This window comes from Montipora foliosa, chromosome 9 (genome assembly GCF_036669935.1).
Source record: "Montipora foliosa isolate CH-2021 chromosome 9, ASM3666993v2, whole genome shotgun sequence".
In the NCBI taxonomy this organism is placed as follows: Eukaryota; Metazoa; Cnidaria; class Anthozoa; order Scleractinia; family Acroporidae; genus Montipora; species Montipora foliosa.
The window spans coordinates 5,543,015-5,563,014 of record NC_090877.1 but is presented as its reverse complement, the minus strand read 5'-3'; the positions used below and the strand labels follow the sequence as shown (position 1 = coordinate 5,563,014).

General features: G+C 39.8%; 1 protein-coding gene and 1 pseudogene across 1 annotated transcript in view; one reads left to right on the top strand and one right to left on the bottom strand.

The window, feature by feature from the left end:
• Positions 1-13,262, top strand: part of LOC137970200 (acid-sensing ion channel 4-A-like) — an 18,463-nt gene extending 5,201 nt beyond the window's left edge. The window contains exons 2-8 of the mRNA XM_068816720.1: positions 2,887-2,934; positions 5,502-6,451; positions 7,106-7,253; positions 8,073-8,129; positions 8,260-8,407; positions 12,556-12,647; positions 12,980-13,262. Of these exons, the coding sequence (XP_068672821.1) occupies positions 2,904-2,934; positions 5,502-6,451; positions 7,106-7,253; positions 8,073-8,129; positions 8,260-8,407; positions 12,556-12,647; positions 12,980-13,101 (1,548 nt within the window). The 5' untranslated portion in view covers positions 2,887-2,903 and the 3' untranslated portion in view covers positions 13,102-13,262. The remainder of the gene's footprint in view (positions 1-2,886; positions 2,935-5,501; positions 6,452-7,105; positions 7,254-8,072; positions 8,130-8,259; positions 8,408-12,555; positions 12,648-12,979) is intronic.
• Positions 13,263-15,166: 1,904 nt separating this feature from the next.
• LOC137971240 (neuropeptide receptor 22-like) lies at positions 15,167-16,545 on the bottom strand (annotated as a pseudogene).
• Between the last annotated feature and the right edge of the window lie 3,455 nt (positions 16,546-20,000).

The following is a 20,000-nucleotide window of genomic DNA, read 5'->3' as shown; positions in this document are numbered from 1 at the left end:
AGCTGATATTTGACATTTTGACCATTAAATAGTTGTCAGGTGACCTGATATCATGGAAACGAGACTTAGATAAAAATATCCTTTACCTTCCACGACAAAGGTCAATGCCACATCAAACTTTGCTGCTTTTATCAATGTTGATGCCCTCAATTGATAGTGAGTAGTTGAATAACTAATATCAATAGCATAAACGTCTATTAACATAACAACACTGGGAATTACAGAAAAGCCAAATTTAATTTTTTAAGTAACAAATGCACAATCGTGATGGCCTTGCAGTCTATGTCATCGTAATGTTTGCGTATGTTAAGCCGCCATGAATGGATTTCATACACATCCATGCTATGCATTAAATTTCTCTGTCATCTTCATATCGACTGGGCATCATCACTTGCGTCATCCTCACCACAGTCATCGTCGTCATCCTCGCTATGCTGGTTCTCACACTCACTGTCATCAAAGCAGCTGCGTAGGTCTGTACAGAGCAGCCCAGATATGCGACACTGGCATCGGTTTGTTGGACATCTTTTCTTTCCACATCTACACTTGACAAGCTGTATAATGAGTATTATAGCTTCGGGGGATGGTGCAAGAGTTGTTCATTACAGGCAGCCATTTGTCATTCTCTACTGTCCATCCGTAATCGCTTGGTCATAGGGAGTCGGTACATTATCGTTGTTCTAAACCAACAACTGGAAATGTAGGAATGAAATGATATATGAAATGAATCATATATTGAATTGCGAACATGAAATCAAGCGAAGCTATGATCCTCGCAGTTATGAACGCAATTTTAGCAATTGCATAGAGAAGCCTGAAAAATGCCTCGCTTGATTTCATGTCCGTAGTTAAATATATGCTTCATTTCATGTATCATTTAATTTGTTGATTCATTCATCAAGGGAACATTAGAGCCCACAAATGATCAGCTACCTACTTCAGTGGCTTCATAGCTCAGTTGGTTGGAGCGTCGCACCGGTATCGCCAGGTCAAGAGTTCTAACCCCGTTGAAGTCCGGGATTTTTCAAGCTTCTCTACTGACGCAATTGCTAAAATTGCGTTCATAACTGCGAGGATCATAGCTTTGCTTGAATTGGAAATGTGCTCGCACAATGGCTTTTTCCAAGGCAGCTTGCGTTGGAGACAATCTCTTGGATTGTGCTTGATTCTTTCGAAAAATGGACCATCTGCATTAGGACTTTGACAGTTGTGATGTCAGACTTTGGTTGGTATAGCTGAGAAATAAACTGCTCGTTACCTCGCTGCTGCTCTTTACCGAAGTTACAGAGGGCTTTCAAAATGGAACCACTGGCTTCCTCAAACACTTTCCAGCAAGGCCCCTTTCCCTTCCCCCGAAAAGCTACCCGTGATGGCAGCTCCAGTTAAAGCCTGGAATGAAGGCAGCGCAGCCTTCTTGGCAGGTCGAAGGGCTTGTACGATAGGTTGTACGATTACTTCCTGTTCCAGTGACGAAACTAGTGTTAAAATTCTGGATAGCGTCCAATAGATAAATGTACAACAGTATTTTGTATCAGCTTGTCTGCAGATGATTCGTGTCTCTCTGTGACACTTGACATTGCAATCCCCATCTGTGCTACAACACAAGCTGCCTTGGAACAAGTCATTCTGCGAGCACATTTCCTGTTGTTGGTTTAGTACTGTACCGACTTCCTTACTTCCATGACCAAGCGATTACGGATGGACAGGGGAGAATGACGAATGGGTACCTGTGATGACAACCCTTGCACCAGTCCCCGAAGCTATAATACAGCTCGTCAAGTTTAAATGTATAAAGCAAACTGAAGCAAAGATGTTCAACTAATGCCAGTGTCGCAGATCTGGGCTGCTCTGTACATACCTGATGATAGTAAGTGTGTGAACCAGAAAATTTAAGCAAGGCTGACGACGAACATGTATAAATCAACAATTTTCAAATATTACGATGACACAGAGTGTAAAGCTATCATGGTTGTGCATTTGTTGCTGAAAACAATAAATTTGGCTTTGTCATTATCATTGGCATTCCCAGTGTAGTTATGTTAATAACATAACAAATGCCGTGCATAACAGTGAATGCCGTGCCTTCAGCACAAACTTCCCACGGGAGTACATTTGCTCCCAGACCATATATCTATATACCGCCGCGAACATATCTGCGTCAGTTCTAAGTGAGGGAAAATAGGCCATTTTACAAATGCTTGCTCAGTGACATAGCCTGTGAATGGCTACGAGGCTGCCGCTGACTTTGAATTGATACAGACCTCACTGCTTTTATCACGTAAATTGTGTTGTTGTAATTTTAATTAATCTACATTAATGTTAGAAAAGCACAAAGGTTTGTATCAAAACAGGGTCACCGGCAGCCTCGCTTTCATTCATAGGCCAGGTGACTTAGCTACAACTGTAAAATAGTCTATTGGTCAACTAGACGCTCTTGGCGGGACTAAAAATATGCCCTCTCCCAGTTTCGGTATTAAAACTGAATTGTTTGTTAAAGTTGTAAGTTTCAGTTTGTTCTTTGAGTTGAAATGTGCTTAAAACGCCTTATCTGCAGTCTCCTAGCTACCTTAATTAAATGAATGATAAAAATGCCCTTTACCTTCCACGACAAAGGTCAATGCCACATCAAACTTTGCTGCTTTATCAATGTCGATGCCCTCAATTAATAGTGACTATTTGAATAACTAATATCGATAGGATAAACGTCTATTAACATAACATTTCGAGACGTTATGCCGATGTCCGAACGGAACCTCAAGGAACCAATATACCCTCATTTCGATCGGTCAGGAAATTCGGAACACGCCTTGGGCAAAAATTAAATCTACGAAAATAGTTATCATAAAGGAATCCACTTTTGACTGACATTAAAAATTTCTGGTTAAGTTTCAGATATTGTTAATATGGCGAAGGTCAAAGAAGGGTGGACCTCTGGTAAGTAACGTAGAGTTTTCGAGTAAGAAATGCTTGATCCTGATGTCTGTTTATGAAAATTAGATACAGCGTGCTGTTTACCTGTGATACAAAGAAGGTCTTAAACTTTAGGATACCCGACCACTAATTTGCATATGAATCGAGATGCCTCGTTCTTCAAAGTATGCCGATTTGAGAAGACAATAGTGGCCGGGAATGATTCCGAAACTTGCTTCCCCCGCTATTCTTCCCCATCATTACTATTAGAAAGAGCGAAGCGCGCGCCTTAAATAGAAGCTATCCGTTTCAAAGACTAGGTCTTTGTTTTGAATATATAAAGCGAGACGCATTTAAATCCCTACATGTCACATCACCCGGAAAAGTCTCAGTCTTCTAAGTTTACAATTTGGTGCACACGCATTGTTAACTAGTGTTCGAATTGCATGACTTCTACCAGCTGCTCTATGGACAGGGTTTGTGTCTTGAAGTTCTTGCTGAATTCGTACCCCTGAGACTTCCACGTATGTAGCTCTCTCCAGTGCGGAGCGTTACCGCCAATATAGACCCCTGACGTTCATCAAGTTCAGCATTTGATAGCTCTGAGAATCTTCCATAAATGTCAAAGTGCCGAAATCGTCTTTACAAAGTTCTTTCACTCACTGATCAAAATTAGACTGGCTCGCGAAGATAACGAGTTGATCTTAAGATATGAGAAACATTGGACGACCTCCCGTTCTTTTAGCCGGAATTCAATGGCCGGTTTTATATTAGAGACGTATAATATGTCTGGACGACTTTGAGCAATTTAGTTTAATAATGCTTCTTTTAGTTCGTCATTCTATTCGTTCCGCATAAAGACGCACCAAACGATTCAGTTCGTCCAGAAGTGTAATGCGTTTCTCGCCCTATTTTTGTACGGGACAAATTAAATTGCGAACTAAAAGGCGCATTAAATTTAATTGCCCAAAGTCGCCCAGACGTATTATACGTCTCTTGTATAAAAATGGCCATTCTCTTCACAGTGTCAGCATCCTCACGGTTTTGTTGCTTCGTACTTTAAAGTGACCCAGTGACCAAAAAGTCAAATTCTTATTTTTCTTTGGATTTCAAAACTATATTAACTAAACGCTAAGCGACCAAAGTTTTAAGCCTTGATTTCAAAAAGACACCTGTTTATTTTAACTGGAATTTTCCTATTTAATGGTCCGCCATTCTTGAGACAGCTGGATCGAGGAGAAAGAGACTTCAAAGGCTCAGTAGTTTAAGAATGCAATGCATGTGTAGGCCGCAGAATTAATGGCCGTTTTTATGATAGAGACGTTTAATACGCCTGGGCGACTTTGGGCAATTAAATTTAATGTGTCTTTTATTTCGTCATTGAATTCGCCCCGTATAAAGACGGGCAAGAGACGCATTATACGTCTGGACGAACGAAATCGTTTAATAAGTCTTTGAAGACGCACTAAATGATTTAGTTATACGGGACGAATTAAATGACGCACCATAAGACGCATTATAGTATAAAAACGGCCAGTATGCTGCACGGGAGTTTTGGGCTTCAGATTTTAAACTCGCGTTTTGCACATATAATAAGCTGCATTCCCCCGCTGAAATTTTAACCTTGTGAGCCTTTGACGTCACTTTTTCCTGGATCCAACCCTTTGAGGTGTAATCGGTCAATTTTGAACGTGAGTAATGGCGGACCGTGAAATCCAAACTTACACTCAAAGTAAAAAGCCTTTGGAAAAAATCAAAGCTCAAAATTCTGCCGGTCAGGTGTTAAGAAAACACAATTTCAAAATCTGAAGAAAAAGAGCAAAGTCGTCAGAAGGAGACTCTAACAGCTATAAAATATCGTTAAAACCAATAAAATAACTCAGTTTCAAATTCTTCATTGACAGAGTCGCCCACGACAGCCACATTCAAGACCTAATCTCTTCCCTATGACCGTCTAGTTCTTGCGTGAAAATAGCTCCCTAGAGAGAAATTGATAAATTAAAAACCTCGCACCTCGGTAGCAGTAACTCGACAATCAACAACGGAAACAATAAAAAATCATTTATAATTAAAGTCAACGATATTTAGGGGTAACTGAGGCTATAATTTCCATCGATTTGCTTGCAAGAATCCCAATCCGTTTCAGCAGCGACGGCTTTTCATAGCGTGCAGTTTAAAGCCCTTATTCCGAGAAGACTTGAAAGTCAAACTATTTGCAGATGAAGATTCAACGGTAGAAGTTTTTCCTCAATTACTTCAAGACGCTGAGAGTTGGTTCGGGCGAACGAACCCGCAACTACCCGCATGGAAGTCCGATGCCAAAACAATTTTTGCAACTGAGTCACTAATCTGCGTAAACCTAGAACTTAGCTGGTTCCAAGCCATTAATATTTGCTTTAGGGCGTGTCTTGTATGCCCGGGAAAATAAATAAGCACGTATCTATGCAGATACCAGCAACAAATGCCAGGAAATACATTACAAACAATGAGCCGGATTACCTGAAAATGTCAGCCATTTTCCCCTTATCTACACTTCAAAAAACTTGAAATAAAACTAAATGTTAGTAATTTCTTTTTCTTTTTCACAAAAGGCATGGACCTCGCGGACGTTGAAATCAAGTCGCTTAGGTTGGAAAATGATCACGATAAACAGGAAAACAAGGAACAAAGAGACAAGAATTTACCAACAGCCTCTAAAACGTGGAATGCCTTCGTCAATGTGACCTCTCTGCATGGTATTCGTTACATATTCTGGGAACGGCCTCTGTGGGCAAGAATTGGCTGGCTACTCATCTTATTGGGATTCACATGTTATTTCCTGTTTACAGCACACAGATCGGTCACGAAATTTTTAAAGCGCCCCATAAATACTGTTATAACGCAAACATATGAAAACAAGATAGAATTCCCGGCTGTCACAATTTGCCCTCTCAACCTCATCAGCAAGAAAAAAATGTATGCTTTAGATAGCGACGTGAATTTCTATTATTATGGGCTGAACGACAGCTTCTGCTCAGCAACGGCAGCGGTTCGAGAGGGAAGGCCTTGCGGAGCGTCCATGATGTGTTGTTGTGTAAGCTTTCTTGTGTTTGATGGCTCAAGCATCGTCCCAAACTGCACAACACAGTATGCTGAAAGCTTGATAGCTGCGCAAGAAATTTCGGGAAATTATTTTGATATAGGAAGGTATTACCAAAAGTACGCGCAAGGACTTGAGGAAATGTTGGTTCCCGGTTTCTGTTTGTTTGATGGTGACTTCTTAAACCCCTGTGGGGAATCAGATTTTATTGCTACTCCAACAGACGCAGGGATGTGTTACACCTTTAACGCAAATCCTGGCGAAGTAAAATATACTACTATCGCTGGAGCAGGAGGAGGTTTGTATCTCTTGTTGGATGCTCAAATGGATGACCAAACAATAGGAAGACTATCTGAGGGATTTTCTGTGATAATTCATCGACAAGGCGAGTCTTTCTTAGGCTGGGATGGAATCAATGTTTCTCCTGGAACTCTAGCGTCAATCACTTTGCAGCAACAAAGGGTGAGGTTTTGAACTGACGTCATTAGCCCTTTTCTCCCCGATCGCGGTCTCACATCATATATTTTTTTTTTTGCGGGATATCCGCAATTCAACGGATCACAGAAAAGCTAGCAAGGATTTGGTTTGTGGTTTTCATGAAGTACGCTGTAATAACTTATTTGCTTAATCTCACGGGAAGAATAAGAATTCGTGTTATAAGGTTTCGGCAAGTGGCCTCAGCATTCCGATGATTTTATTCGCTTTCACATTGATTAGCTTCTAAAAGATCATTTTTAAATCGCGGCTAGGGTGTGATTCATGCCGATCACAGAATCAGCTCCTCCAATAGCTCAAATGGTGGAGCATCCGACCATGTAATCGGAAGGTCGTGGGTTCGACTCCTGCTCGGGGAGCTCTCGGATTCTTCCGAGTATCCCCGAGTCACCTCGAAAAAACAACACCTCTTCATTTCATGCTCCGGGGTTAACAATTTCCATCTCAGACATTCATTTCAATTAAAGTTAGGCTCTTAGCAAATCAGATTTAAAGTAGTGAGTACAATGTTTGATAGCGTTCGCGCACTTAAATTCGTCTTTTTTAATGATGATCTCTAGTCCCTACATTACTTATTCTTCCCACAAACCAGACTTTTTCTAACTATTTCTACTTCTACAGTTTAAAAATCTAGAGGAACCGTATGAGACGAAATGTAAAAACAAGACTTTGAAGTTTACCCAAGTCTACACAAAACGTGCCTGTTTTCTGGAATGTTTGGCGGAAAACATAGTCAAAAGTTGCCAATGCCACCCTCTGTTGTATCCAGGTTTGAGCAAATACAAAAAGATCTTGTATTCAAAGCCCTTCATTAGTTAGCGTTATGAACTAAAAAATCAAATGGCCAATACATTAATAGATTTTAAGTATTTTCTGTCATCATCAATGTCTTTTCTTTCTTTCTTTCTTTCTTTCTTTCTTTCTTTTTCTTTCTTTCTCCCTTCGTTTGCAATTTATATTTGTTTGTCTGTTACACCCATATTTTCTTTATTGTCTATCCCTTTTATTGCGAACAAGCTATATATTTTTCATTTGTTTTTTCATTATATTTCTCTTGCTTTTTGGGAAACCCTTTGCTCGTTCGTTCATTTATTTATTATATATTTGTTTAATCAGTCTTTCATTATAATTAGTTTCTTTGTTTGTTGTCATTTTCACAAGGTATAGTGGGCACTTAAGATGATTGGTTGCTGAAGCACTGTTGGCTCAGTTGTTTTAGCACCGGGCTGGTATTCGGGAGGTCGTGAGACAGTTCGACTCCGTCCGGACCAATGCTCAGAGTCTTAAAATAACTGAAGAGAAAGTGCTGCCTTTGTAATTGCACCCGCAAATGTCTAGACTTTCAAGTCTTCTCAGACTGAAGAACTATAAACCGTAGGTCCCGTCTCACAAATATCTTACACACTATTCTAGAAGGGTAGGGAACGAAGTTCCCGGTGTTGTGGCTTTCCTTCGTGAGTGTATAGGTGGGTTTGTATAGCGGGTCCACATCAGCTGAATAGCTGCCAAAACTTCAACCTGCTCAAACAAATAAATACAGGGTTAGGGTTTAATTTAATTTGCCTGTGGTTTGTTGTTGCTGTTGCAGAACCCTCTCTAAGATCATGCACGAAACAAGATTCAGGTTGCCTTGACGCAGTAACGGGTAAGAACAGAATAGGGTTTTGGCTAAAAATCCTTTTTCTTGACTTCTCACCTAGAGTCATCCGGTCTCTTGCAGTGTAACATAAAAAAAACACGTGCACCTGATTTCATTTCTTCTTTTTTCTTTTCAGACAACTTTGAGTCTTCATCGTGTGATTGTCCAAATCCTTGTTATGAAATCAGATACACGACAGACGTATATTTAAGTCGTTTCCCGGATGTTGGATCAGCTACCGTTGTGCAAAGTGCAGGTGTCCCCCGTTCGTTTGAGTACATGAGGTACGGTATACTTTGTGTGATTTGCATGAAGCCGTTTCTGAAGTTTTGGTCACAACAATTTTATGCCGATCTTTAACGAGCTTGATAAAAAAAAGGAATTCGAAGCAAATTTTAATTGGTAAACAAAAGCAGTGACACCTTGCTGAAAGAGAGAACATAACATTTATTGGGATCAAAAAGGAGGTACCAAGTTCGATGATAATGATGATTATGATGATGATAATAATAAATTTAAAGCGTTCGCATCCAAAAGCGTTCGATAGCGTCCCCCACTCGTGGATTAAGAAGACACTAGAAAGTATAAAGTGTGCAGAACAACCATGTGGCTTATCTCTGAAAGTATGAAATCGTGGAAAACAACCTTGTTGCTACACCATTCCCGTAGAAACTAGGCCAATCCAAATTAAGTGTGGCATTTTCTAGAGAGATTCCTTATCACCTCTACCGTCTGTTGCATTGCACTTGCTCTTCTTAGCTCATTGGTAAACGAGTGTACGTATGAATATGAAATTCTGGATGACCTGAAAACCTTAGCGAAAAACGACGACCAACAAACAGGTCTCCTTACCATTGTAAAAACCCTCAGTGACGGCATCGGAATGGAGTTGGGCTTAGAGAAATGTGCTAGAGCAACCTTCAAAAGAGGTCGGCTTGAAAACACGAGAAATCTAGATCTAGACACTTCCACCTCCATAAAAGAACTAGAGCAAGAAGAACATATAAGTAGCTTGGAGTAAATAAGGGCGATTGCATTTAGCATGCAGCCACGAAAGAGAAGACCCGGAAAGAATACTACAGAAAAAGTTGATTGATATTGAAAAGTGAACTCAACGCTACCAACCGGATGGAAGCTATAAACACAAGTACAACGTTTCCCACTTTAGATTCTGTCTGTTCTCTTTCCACTTCTTCCTCTCCGTCAGGCTAGTAAGATATTCTTTGGTGAGTGTTCAATTTGAGCATGTTGGATGACATCCAGGCATATGTATCTTGGATACAAGGTTCTATCTTACCGTTGGCTACCTCAGCTTCATGGACTACTGAGCTTTGACTTGTTAGTTCCAATTATAAGCTGCAATGGGCCCGAATCGGTGTCAGCAATATGTAAGCCCTTCAGGTGGCTATACTGATACGTGATTGTTGACCACCTCTAATCAGGACCTGTCAGGTTTGGCACCGTCTTCACGTCTTGTAATAGGTGCTTGACTTCCTCTTTTCCAACTCGAGGAACAAGACACTTCTTGATATGTTTAGAAGTGAATACTCTCTGAGAATTGACGCCCTGAATTTCAAGATCCATCTCTTTGCCTTTGAGTAATACCTCAACTAAAGCACCACCACCAGGTTCACAACCTGAGCAAACAGAATAACTATACTCCTGATCCATCTCCGGCTTTCCTCTGGCTTCAGTAAACCTCACTGTCCTGAAGACTAGTCACTGAAGATCTCGCACCGTCTGACATTCTCGCTGATTCTTGTTTTGCTATTTTGCGTTCCATAAATTTCAGGAATTTCTGGCTTCAGCTCATGGATGAATCGATATTCCTTGTATACACCACTGAATGAACAGTCAGTATCTCTTGATACTGTCTTATCTGCTCCCTCCTCTCTTTCACTATCGCTGGAAATTGTTCCACACGTTTCTTATATATTTAGCAGCTGATGCGACTGTGTCCACACGGCCAAAACGCTCATCAAGTGCTTGCCAAGCATCTTGATATCTATCTGAACCAGGCATGAATTTGGCTAGGCTTCCTCGTATTCACACTCTAATTTCATTTCTTCGTCTCTCTTCCCAAGTGCCAAACCGTGGCACGTCGCTCTGCTTCGGCGCGAATTAGTTTCATTTCCTCCTCACATTTTTCCTCGGCTATTTTTAGCTCAAGCGCGAGCTTTTCAGCTTGTAATTTCTTTCTCAAAATTGATGTCTTACTTCACTTGGATGATACCATAGACTCTTTGTGCGTAAATAAGAGCGGTGTTTGTCCTCCCCGTGGGTTTCGCAACTCATTTGGTTGACAAACTTCGGTCTGTCACCCCGGTAAGGGTCAGTTTGTTACCAAAGGTCGAAGCCGTGGCCACTTTTGTGATAAAGCACCTCCTTCGAAAGCTGTTTTATTGATATATTACCGCCTGACGTTGCTCGCACGACTGCTATTGCTTTCATGGTGGGTTGAGATGAAAGTCCAATCTTTGTCAATTGATTCTGATGTGAAATTGTGACCGTGGGAATATTTTATCCAGGAAAATTTGACTCAAATTGGTGACTCCTTAGAATTCAGTCTCCGGCCTTGGGATCTTATTATGACCGTTGACAACCAAGAAAGTGAAAAATGGCTCAAATCGCGTCGGATCTGGGAAATAACCACACAGGAAGGAAGTTACCCACGTTGGCAATAAGATTAGGCTTTTTAGTTGAGATTTTTTTCATGCATATAATTATCTTCTTAAACGTTTTATCGGGATTCCCATACAAATCCTTATATTTTTGTTGGCCATGCTCACACTGAGCTTGGGGTACCTGTGGATGAAGGTTGTCGTTGTTGTTGTCTCGCGTATTTCCACAAGAATTAACTCCACATTCGGCTCCAAGGGACTGCCAAAAATGTGCCCGAATGACATTCTTATTGCACTGGCTCGTTTTATCACATTACACAACTGTATTATAAACTCAACGTTAAATAGTAACGTTATATAGTAACGTTTATATAATGTAATAACGTTTTTATAGACGCTAGTATTATTATTATTTTTCTGCTTTTTCCTTTAATATATATGATATAAATAATGTACATATATACAAATTTTTACCATAGAATTTTAGAATATTTAGCTTAGATTGACATAGTTGTTTTTTACATTTATATTTAGTTGTATTTGTAAGGCACATTAGATCATATACTGTAATGCATTTTGCGCCATAGAAGTATTAAATTATTATTATTATTATTATTATTATTATTATTATTATTATTATTAACGTTAGATAGTTATCACTGGACGCTAAAAACTCAACTTGCGCCCGCTCAAAAAAAAACAATTGTTCTTATGACGTCATGCACGAACGGAAGGCACAAGGTGGACGAGGCCTTGTCCAATTGGAACTGACCTTTAAGACTACCATTATTGGCCTAGATTCCTACTTGACATCAAGCAATAATCGACTCCTTCAGTTGGTCCAAAGACACGAGAAAAAAAAAAGAAAAAGCTGTATTCTATCCCAAGAGAGGCTGAAAAATACAGGCGCGAATAAGACCTTCAAGAGACGCCTCCTAGACATGATGAAGCAGCGGTTCTGCGTGCAAAAAAATATAAAAGCAACCGCAAGACGCCAGGGCCAACAACAATTGCAGAAGAGATGGGAAGAAAAAGAAATGCACGGTAGATATCCCCTACGGATAAGAGAAGCCAATGTTGACAAACCAGTGGCTAAAATCGAGGGGATTAAATCAGAAACAGAGGGACTAATTACAGCGGCGCAAGACCAAGCTCTCCTTACCCGAGCATACCAGCATCATATTATAAAAGATGCCACTGATCCCCATTGCCGCCATTGTAAAAAATCCAAAGACCACGTTGTATGAGCCTCATACATGCAGAACTGGCAAAGACAGAATATATCCATCGACACAACAAGGTTGCCACCCACCTACATTGGAATATCTGCAGGGAACTCAAGATGGATACTTTAAACAAGTGGTATGAACATGATCCAAAAACAGTAGTAGAAAAAGACGATATCACTAACCTGTATGTTATGCCCATCGAGACAGATAGAACAATACCAGCATACCGCCCAGACATTGTGATCAAGAATAAGCGGGAAAACAAATGTACCCTTATGAACGTGGCTATACCATCGGATAAAAACAATTCCCTTAAAGTATGAGATTCAGAGAAACTGTCCAAATACAAGGATTTGGAGATAGAAATAGCTCGTATATGAAGATGAGAACAGTGGTTATTCCCGGTCAGGTTGTCATCCTCTCTTACCTACACGTAGCAAAGGTTTAGGAAAGGTCTAATTTTTTTAATATTGTTATGAAGTAAATGTCAAAAATTGTTTTCGATGGTAACAGAAGGAAACTCGTAGAAAAAATGTTTTTCATTTTATTTAATTTTAATTTTGTTACTTTTTTATTTTTCAGAGAAAACTTTGTCTTTCTTCAAATTGGTTACAAGATACTCGGTTACGAATTACGTGAACAACAAGTAGCCTTCGGCATCGAATCATTGTTAGGTAATGCAATTTTTCCCTTAAATAAACCGTTGCACTGTAACTAAAATTTTCATTGCCTTTATCCATTAATTGTTAAATAGCATTACGCATGCATATGCATCCTTTCTGCAGAGCTGTTGGTTCCCTATCTTTTTACCGCCTCATTTTAACGAAGAGATCCTTATCATTTAGCAAAATAACATTGTAAAGCTTTGTCTAAAATTCGAAACATTTCATGGCCTTCGAACTGAAAAATGTCTATTTTCGTGAAAGAACAAGCTGATGTTTTTTATAAGTTTTATTCCTTGCTGATACATAGATTGATTTAATATTATTATTTTAACTTTTTGCAGGTGAGATTGGTGGAAACATGGGTCTTTTCCTTGGTTGTAGTCTAATGACAATATTTGAATTTGGCGACCTACTCGTCGCCTTGATTTACATTCGTAACATGCAAAGGGGATATCAAATGTGAATCACCCACGGCATTAAGCAAACAAGAGCTGGACTTAGCTTTGCGTTCGTCTTACAAGACGCCATGGTTAATTGATGTGAAGAGGACGGGACACCTGTTCCATGTAATCTGAGTGAACTTAAACACTGATGAAATGAAAAAGAAAGAATAGAAAACATGAAGAGGGGAGAAGATCATCATTATAATGTCGCGCTATTATAGCCAGGGTACAGGGTTAAAGAAGCTTCTTCTAAACGACATACCCAATTCAAGACTCGAGTGAAAAAACTATACTCTATTTCAGACCAAAATGGTCAAAATCGATACCATATTTCAGATTAAAACGGCTAAAAAAACGTACCCATTGGGACCCCACATACCTACATATCCCATATAAGGGAGTACGCCATTCCCCCCCCCCCCCACCCCCCACGGTAAAATGCTCACCCGTGGCCTCACATCTAAAAGCAGGCGCGTAGCGTCCTATACGCATATACGCACGTGCGTACTTGAAGTGACCAGAAAATTTTGAAATTTTTAGCAATTGTTTCTATTCTTAACATTTTACTTGTACGCAACCAAGATTTCGTGATGAAAGCACCACTTTGATTAAATTCTAAAAACTAAAACAAAAGCCATACCATGTTCTAACTTAGTTTGGCATTGTACCTTTTTTTTGCACTAACAATGCAGTGTTGTTTGGCCAGCGTGCAACAAAAAGGCGAGGTTGCAAAGGAGCGACGTTCCAAGAACGTTCGTGGCAAAGGAGCGACGTTCCGAGAACGTTCTTGACAATTCCAATCACGCTAGCTGAGACAACCAAAACAATGTTTTGTTTGCACCAAGTTTGCTCAAAATAAGGGCAAGACGCTTTGTTCTTTGCTTGTATTCACACAACTATTTCGACAAGAAATAAAGAACGGAGTATTTTTCGCTCAGTTTACTTAGGTTTCTAGATCATATGTACTTGTGCGAACTCGAAAAAATGACCACGCTACGCGCCTGAAAAGGAACTACAATTACCCGTTGGGGTCAGTAACCGATCTAATTAAAAGTTCTACGTAAGTTACTTCATAATAGAGAAATCAAATACAACAAAATTTTCGTCCAAAACCATGGGTTTCGAGGCCAGAAAACAAAAATATAAATTCCCCCAACCCGGACCGGTCCCCCAAAAAGAATTTTCGAGTCTCCAATGAAGTTCACAACAATAAATATAGTTTGAAGAAAAAAAATACATTTTTTATTTTTTACAAGACATGTTTGGACATACTTATGCCATCTTCAGTTGTGAATGAGGTGCACAATTTTAATTTAAACCTATTTATAAGAAAAATACAATGGATACATTGATACATTATTCACATGCTAAAAGGGTGGCTAAGAGAATTAGATATTTATCCTCGCGACAAAGCCGTTAACAAAGATAAACTGAAAAAACAAGTTCGTTGTAGTGTAAAACTGAATATAACCAATGAGAGTAAACTGAAACAGGTAGGCCAACATGTTATAGCTGTTGGTGAAGAGTATATAGGTTTGTTTTATTTGATACGCAAAGCTTCTTTTATTTTTATTTTAAAATGCGAGTTGGCTGAGTTTAATATTGTGAAACATTCTGTGGAGCAAGAGTCTCGACAAGCTTTTGATGACGCGAGATGTTTGTACACTTGAGAGGCCTTGTCCAGAACAAGGTGCTCACGTATGCGAGTAGTGACATGATATGACGAGCGGTTTCGCCAACGTAAGTGGCATTACATCCAACACAAGGAAAATTAAACACTACGTGCGAGCGAGTGGCACAAAATCTTTCACAATAAAGAACTGTTTTGCTTAACAGTGGAAAAGACTAACTTTATGTAAATATTAGTGCAATACATTCTGAGTAATTTAAGCCTTTTTTGTGTTACTTTCGAAACTGAAAATACCAATACAAGGGAGCTTATAAAATGAGTGTTGGAAAATCCTAGCTAGTTTTATTACGAGTCTGACAGGCGTGACCAATTTCCCAGTTAACATACTCCCGCTGATCTTATCAATCGTCCAACATGGGAAACATTTTTTCGTGAAATTGTGACGAGTTCTTGAATGTTCTTAATGAAACCAAACCATGTGTTGTTTATTTGATAAACCCTGTGACAAGTGTTCTAAGTAATTAGAATATGAAATCACATGATTTCGAGTGCGATGAGCACAAGTAAATTTTTCAAAGGCTAACCAAATTCTGCGACATGACAACCCTGATTGACATGCTAGCACTTTGTGAAACGTAAATAGGAAACTGAAATAAAAATTCTCCATCAAACTCTGATTTAGAACGTCGTTACTTTCTCCTAACCTGTCCGCCATTTTGTTTTGTTGCGCTTACTCGACTTAATTTCCCGTCAGTCAATTTAATTTCAACTTTTCTTTGCACTGTTTGGGTTTAAATGACGTGTTCTTAGCTAGTAAGCATGCTGGAATTTTTGCATGTTCATTTAGGATATTACTTGCACATCAAAGAACGTTTAACTGATGATCTAAATCGTCTGCTCTGAAGACTGTAAACGAATGGATTGACTGTCGAATTTAGGCATGTGAGCACCACTGACCACTTGTACAGCGGTGAAGCGTACACTGAATTGGAAACTTGAAATGCCAGGATATACAGAATGAGGTTCGGTAGCCAACAAACTGCGTAAATGACTGTTAAAGTTATAGCCAATTTAGTGGCCTTTATTCTTGGCATTAAAAAGACCGTGCGTCTGGTTGTGAGGTGGCTTCCGGTTTTTTAATCCACAGTTGATAAACCACCTTTGAATATAAAATAATCATGAAGACTATGGGCAATATTCCTGCCACTGTAAACCAGAGAATGCCATATACTTTGGGGAGAATTGGCTAGGCCAAGTTTCGATGCAAAAGTCGGTTTTTTCATCAAAAGACATATAAAAAAATAAAGGAAGATTTAGAAGTACAGCAAAGGTCCAAGACATTAGGACCAATCCTCGAAGTTTTGGCTTCGAAGGCTCTGAAGACGACAAAATGGTCTCGAAATAACGCGACGGCGTTCGAAAGCGATCGTGACCAGCGAGAAAACGGATGCAGCACCAGCTGTCCACATGAGATTTCCACCAGTGACAAAACGGCATAACAAGTCCCCAGTGATTCCCAAAGGATGAGAAAAGGTTTTGTGTAAAACGTAACGTGGAATTGCAAAAAATGGCAACCAGCAGATCAGCTGTGGCTAAATTCAGAAAAAGGAAGTCGAGAGTCGAACGGCGAAATCGGAATCTCTTCCTTTGGAGAATAATCATGCAAACCAATAAATTTCCAACCAATCAGCCACACATAGAAGTGAAAATGCTACTAGAACCGCGAAATCGTTTGCAGGAGGCATTCTCTTTTCAAAGAAGTGGATTGCCATACTGAAAACTAGCAAGGAGTAAGAAATTCAAAAATACCCATACAGACGATTCAAGTACAGAATGCTTCTTCAATGTAGTTAACAACCGGTTTGAGGAAGTGAAGTTCACTAACCCCTTATGTTTTCTTATGAAAAAAACTTTTCCTGTACGTGATGAGTAACATGATCGCTATGAATATTCAATAAAGATTTCATGTGATTGCTATACGCAAACAGGCCATTTTTGCCACCGGTCGTTATGCATACACTCTTGTGAACACAGGTGCATGATGAAAAAAGACCCATTCAAAACGGAAAGGTCGAAACTGTATGTCATGAATTTTGTTTTCGTTTAATATTCAAGATAGTAGTATTGACGACATCGGGAAATCCTACAGTAAAAGAAGTATAGCCCTTTCGCAAGTGGGAAAAAAATTATCAGGAGTTATTACCCATCTTTCCTAACATGTAAAAATTGTTGCGCCACTGTTAAGCTCTGCTTTCTTTAGTTAAGTCCCGAAAAATGACGAGACAGGGAAATTAGCGTGTGAACAAAAATCATGTTTGAATAATACGAGCTGGTCAGGACTTTCAAAGTTCAAGCGTTTAATAAAGTATATGAAAACTTCAACTTTATTGGGGCTCTTTATGCGAAGTCATCTTCTGAAACTTATTTAATCAATAATGTTGTCGTTTGAAGTTGTGATAGAACCACTATAATTAAAGTGCATGGGATAAAAGCTATAAAAAGAGTACTTGAAGCTAAAGATGTGAGGAAGTCAACCTGCCTCATTGTTTTGAATATTTTTAAGTCTGTTTTGATAATGCTTGCAAATGGTTTACGTTTCGATTCGTCTGTTAATGGATTTCTTTTATTTCGACAGGAAAAATACATGTAAATTATCTCTAATAGAAAAAATACCCCGCCGTTCATATGAAAGTGAGCTTATCATTTACTGTCACAACTTTTAAATAACTATTTCAAATAAGATCAATATATCTCCATATTTTCAAGTCATCCTGAATCACCATATTGATATCACTATCTCCTCCGCGTAAGCCTTTATCAAGTAATCTTCGCTTTTAGCTTCGCCAATTCTTGGGTTTCACTCACGTGATCAACAGCATGCTTTTCAACGAAAACAAAAAGAAGACGTTAGCATAGTAATAGCTTTCAATTCTGCGGAGGATTGGATCGGGACACCAACATGGTTGCCATTTCATTGTTTGGTGACACCAACATGGCGGCCGTGACGTCATGTGAAATCCAAGAATTGCAAGCTCGTCACCATTCCACCAGATGGTTAAGAATCAACTTACTCTCCCAACCCTCGTGACAAAGCACACGCATCGCCTTCTACCATGACAGAGTCAACTTACCGGGGGGTAGAAGGGAGGAGCACTCAGTCCAGTCTTCAGTCAGCCATTACTTAAGCCCAGACTCCTTGACGAGGTTAAGCACGAAGTTTACGCTAAACGGCAAACGTCGGAGTGAAATTAGGGTTTTGCGAAAAATGGAAGAACCCTGCGTGATAGTAGCTCCTGTCGGTCCTGTCTCACCGGAACGAGACAAGTTAAAATGAGGAGAATTTCCAAGCTTTTATGATAAGCAGGAGCCTGCCGTTCCCGTTTGCTGTTGGCTGTAAATGTCATGCTCAACCTCTCTTTTAACTCGTGGATACTCGAAGCATAGGAACCGGAGTTGTTTTGGGCAACTGCGATATGCAGATGTGTCACTCGTCCACTAAGGTGTAAATATCTTCGTAATTAGTCGGCTCCGAACGAGAAGCTTGACATTGCCACCCATTTGCCCTAGATCCATCGTTTCCGAGAGCTCCTCTCCCGCTCTGTCCGCAGGTTTTTCACAGGGCGATTACAAACACGATTGTAAGTGGCTTCAATTGGACTTCGAATGTTTCAAATGAGTGATATGGCCAACTTGGAGAACTGAATTTTATGAGCCTTTGACACGCTAAGGCGCTAAAACGGCTAAACATGACGAGGAGATGAGCATTTGCTGCTCCGAGGGGGTAAGCTTATAAAATACCATCTTGCTGGAAAGTGACCTTGAAATGAGCAAATCTCGTACTAATAAGGGACAGTCCATTAGTTATAAGGATGACCGGGTCTGGGAAAAACCCAAACGGGCTTTGAAAAATTCCTGTCGGTGGCGACGGGTCTTGTGTTTTTTCTTTTTTCTAGAACAAAGTGACTGGGTTTTTAAAAAAATCTTGACTATATATAATTAACCTCTAACTGCGGCAGAAATACAACAGTTGTTGGCGAGAACAACACGTTAGAACCTGTATTCGTATTGAAATTCAACCAATTAAACAATTGCGATCCTTAAGTTATCAAATAAATTCATACTAGGGAGCGCCTCAAAAACTCTGTGGGGAGGAGGGGGGGAAAAGGAAGAAAAAGGGGGAGGGAGGGGAGGCAGGTACTGATGAGAAAATTATTCTACTATCGAAAAAGTTTAGGCAGGGGGATCCCTACTTGCTTGCAATTGAAGGGGACGGTTGCCTACTAATCAAAAGTATTTTGGCCCCCCCGGGAGGGGGGGGGCGGGAAGTTGCTGATTGAGCAATATCTGCTATCTGAAACGTTTGGAGGACCCCAACTTGCTGCATTAAACGGACGGTGATTAGAGCAGGAGACTGTAGATTTCAATAAGTGTTACTGAGAAAAGTCCAAAAAAGAAAATTGGGGGACCACGCATTTTTCAAGGATAAATTGAATGAATATAATATTTGTAAAAAGCTTCTTTTAAAATACCAAGTAGTGATGTATGAGCGTCATTCTTTTGCTCAAAAATGCATGGTTACCCTACAAATTTTCTTTTTGGATACCAACGAGTACTGAACTACGGACCTTACTATTCGGATAGTGTTTAATTGGGCGGTACATGCATTTTTTTCAAACATAATATATTGAAAATGAATAATATTGTAAAAAAGCTTTAAAATACAAAGCGATGTATGGCGTTCTTGTCTCAAAAATGCATGGTTGTACTCCAGCAATTTTCTTTTGGATTACCAAGAGTACTAACTAACGGAATTGTTCTTTAACTTTATTCGGCTCATTTTAAACCGCGGCAAAAATATCACTGCATTAGTAAACATCACCAATAGGAAACCTACGAGTATCATTGAGATGTCTTGTCAGGAACATGATGCGCAATGTAACAATAGTATGTGCTTTGGCACCGTCCATAGAGAAAATAAAAGGGAGCCCCTCTTTACTATAGCCCGTAAAACTTTCAGACAAACAGGAGCCCATGAATAGTAGTGAAAACTAGCCCTATGTTCCTGTCACGGCGTTTTCACAGACCGATTTATTTTTTTTAGATTGAATTTCCAGGCGAATGAGACTCGGAGGCACGATTGGGACCAATACACAAGAAAGTTAACTTGAAAGCATAGCGTACACCGAACCGGAACTCGCCTTTGTTTTTGCCCCCCCCCGGAAAAAAGGTGGTCCTTGAAAATAGTGGGGTTCTGTAAAATGCGTCCCGCGTAAAAATGCTTAGTTTGGG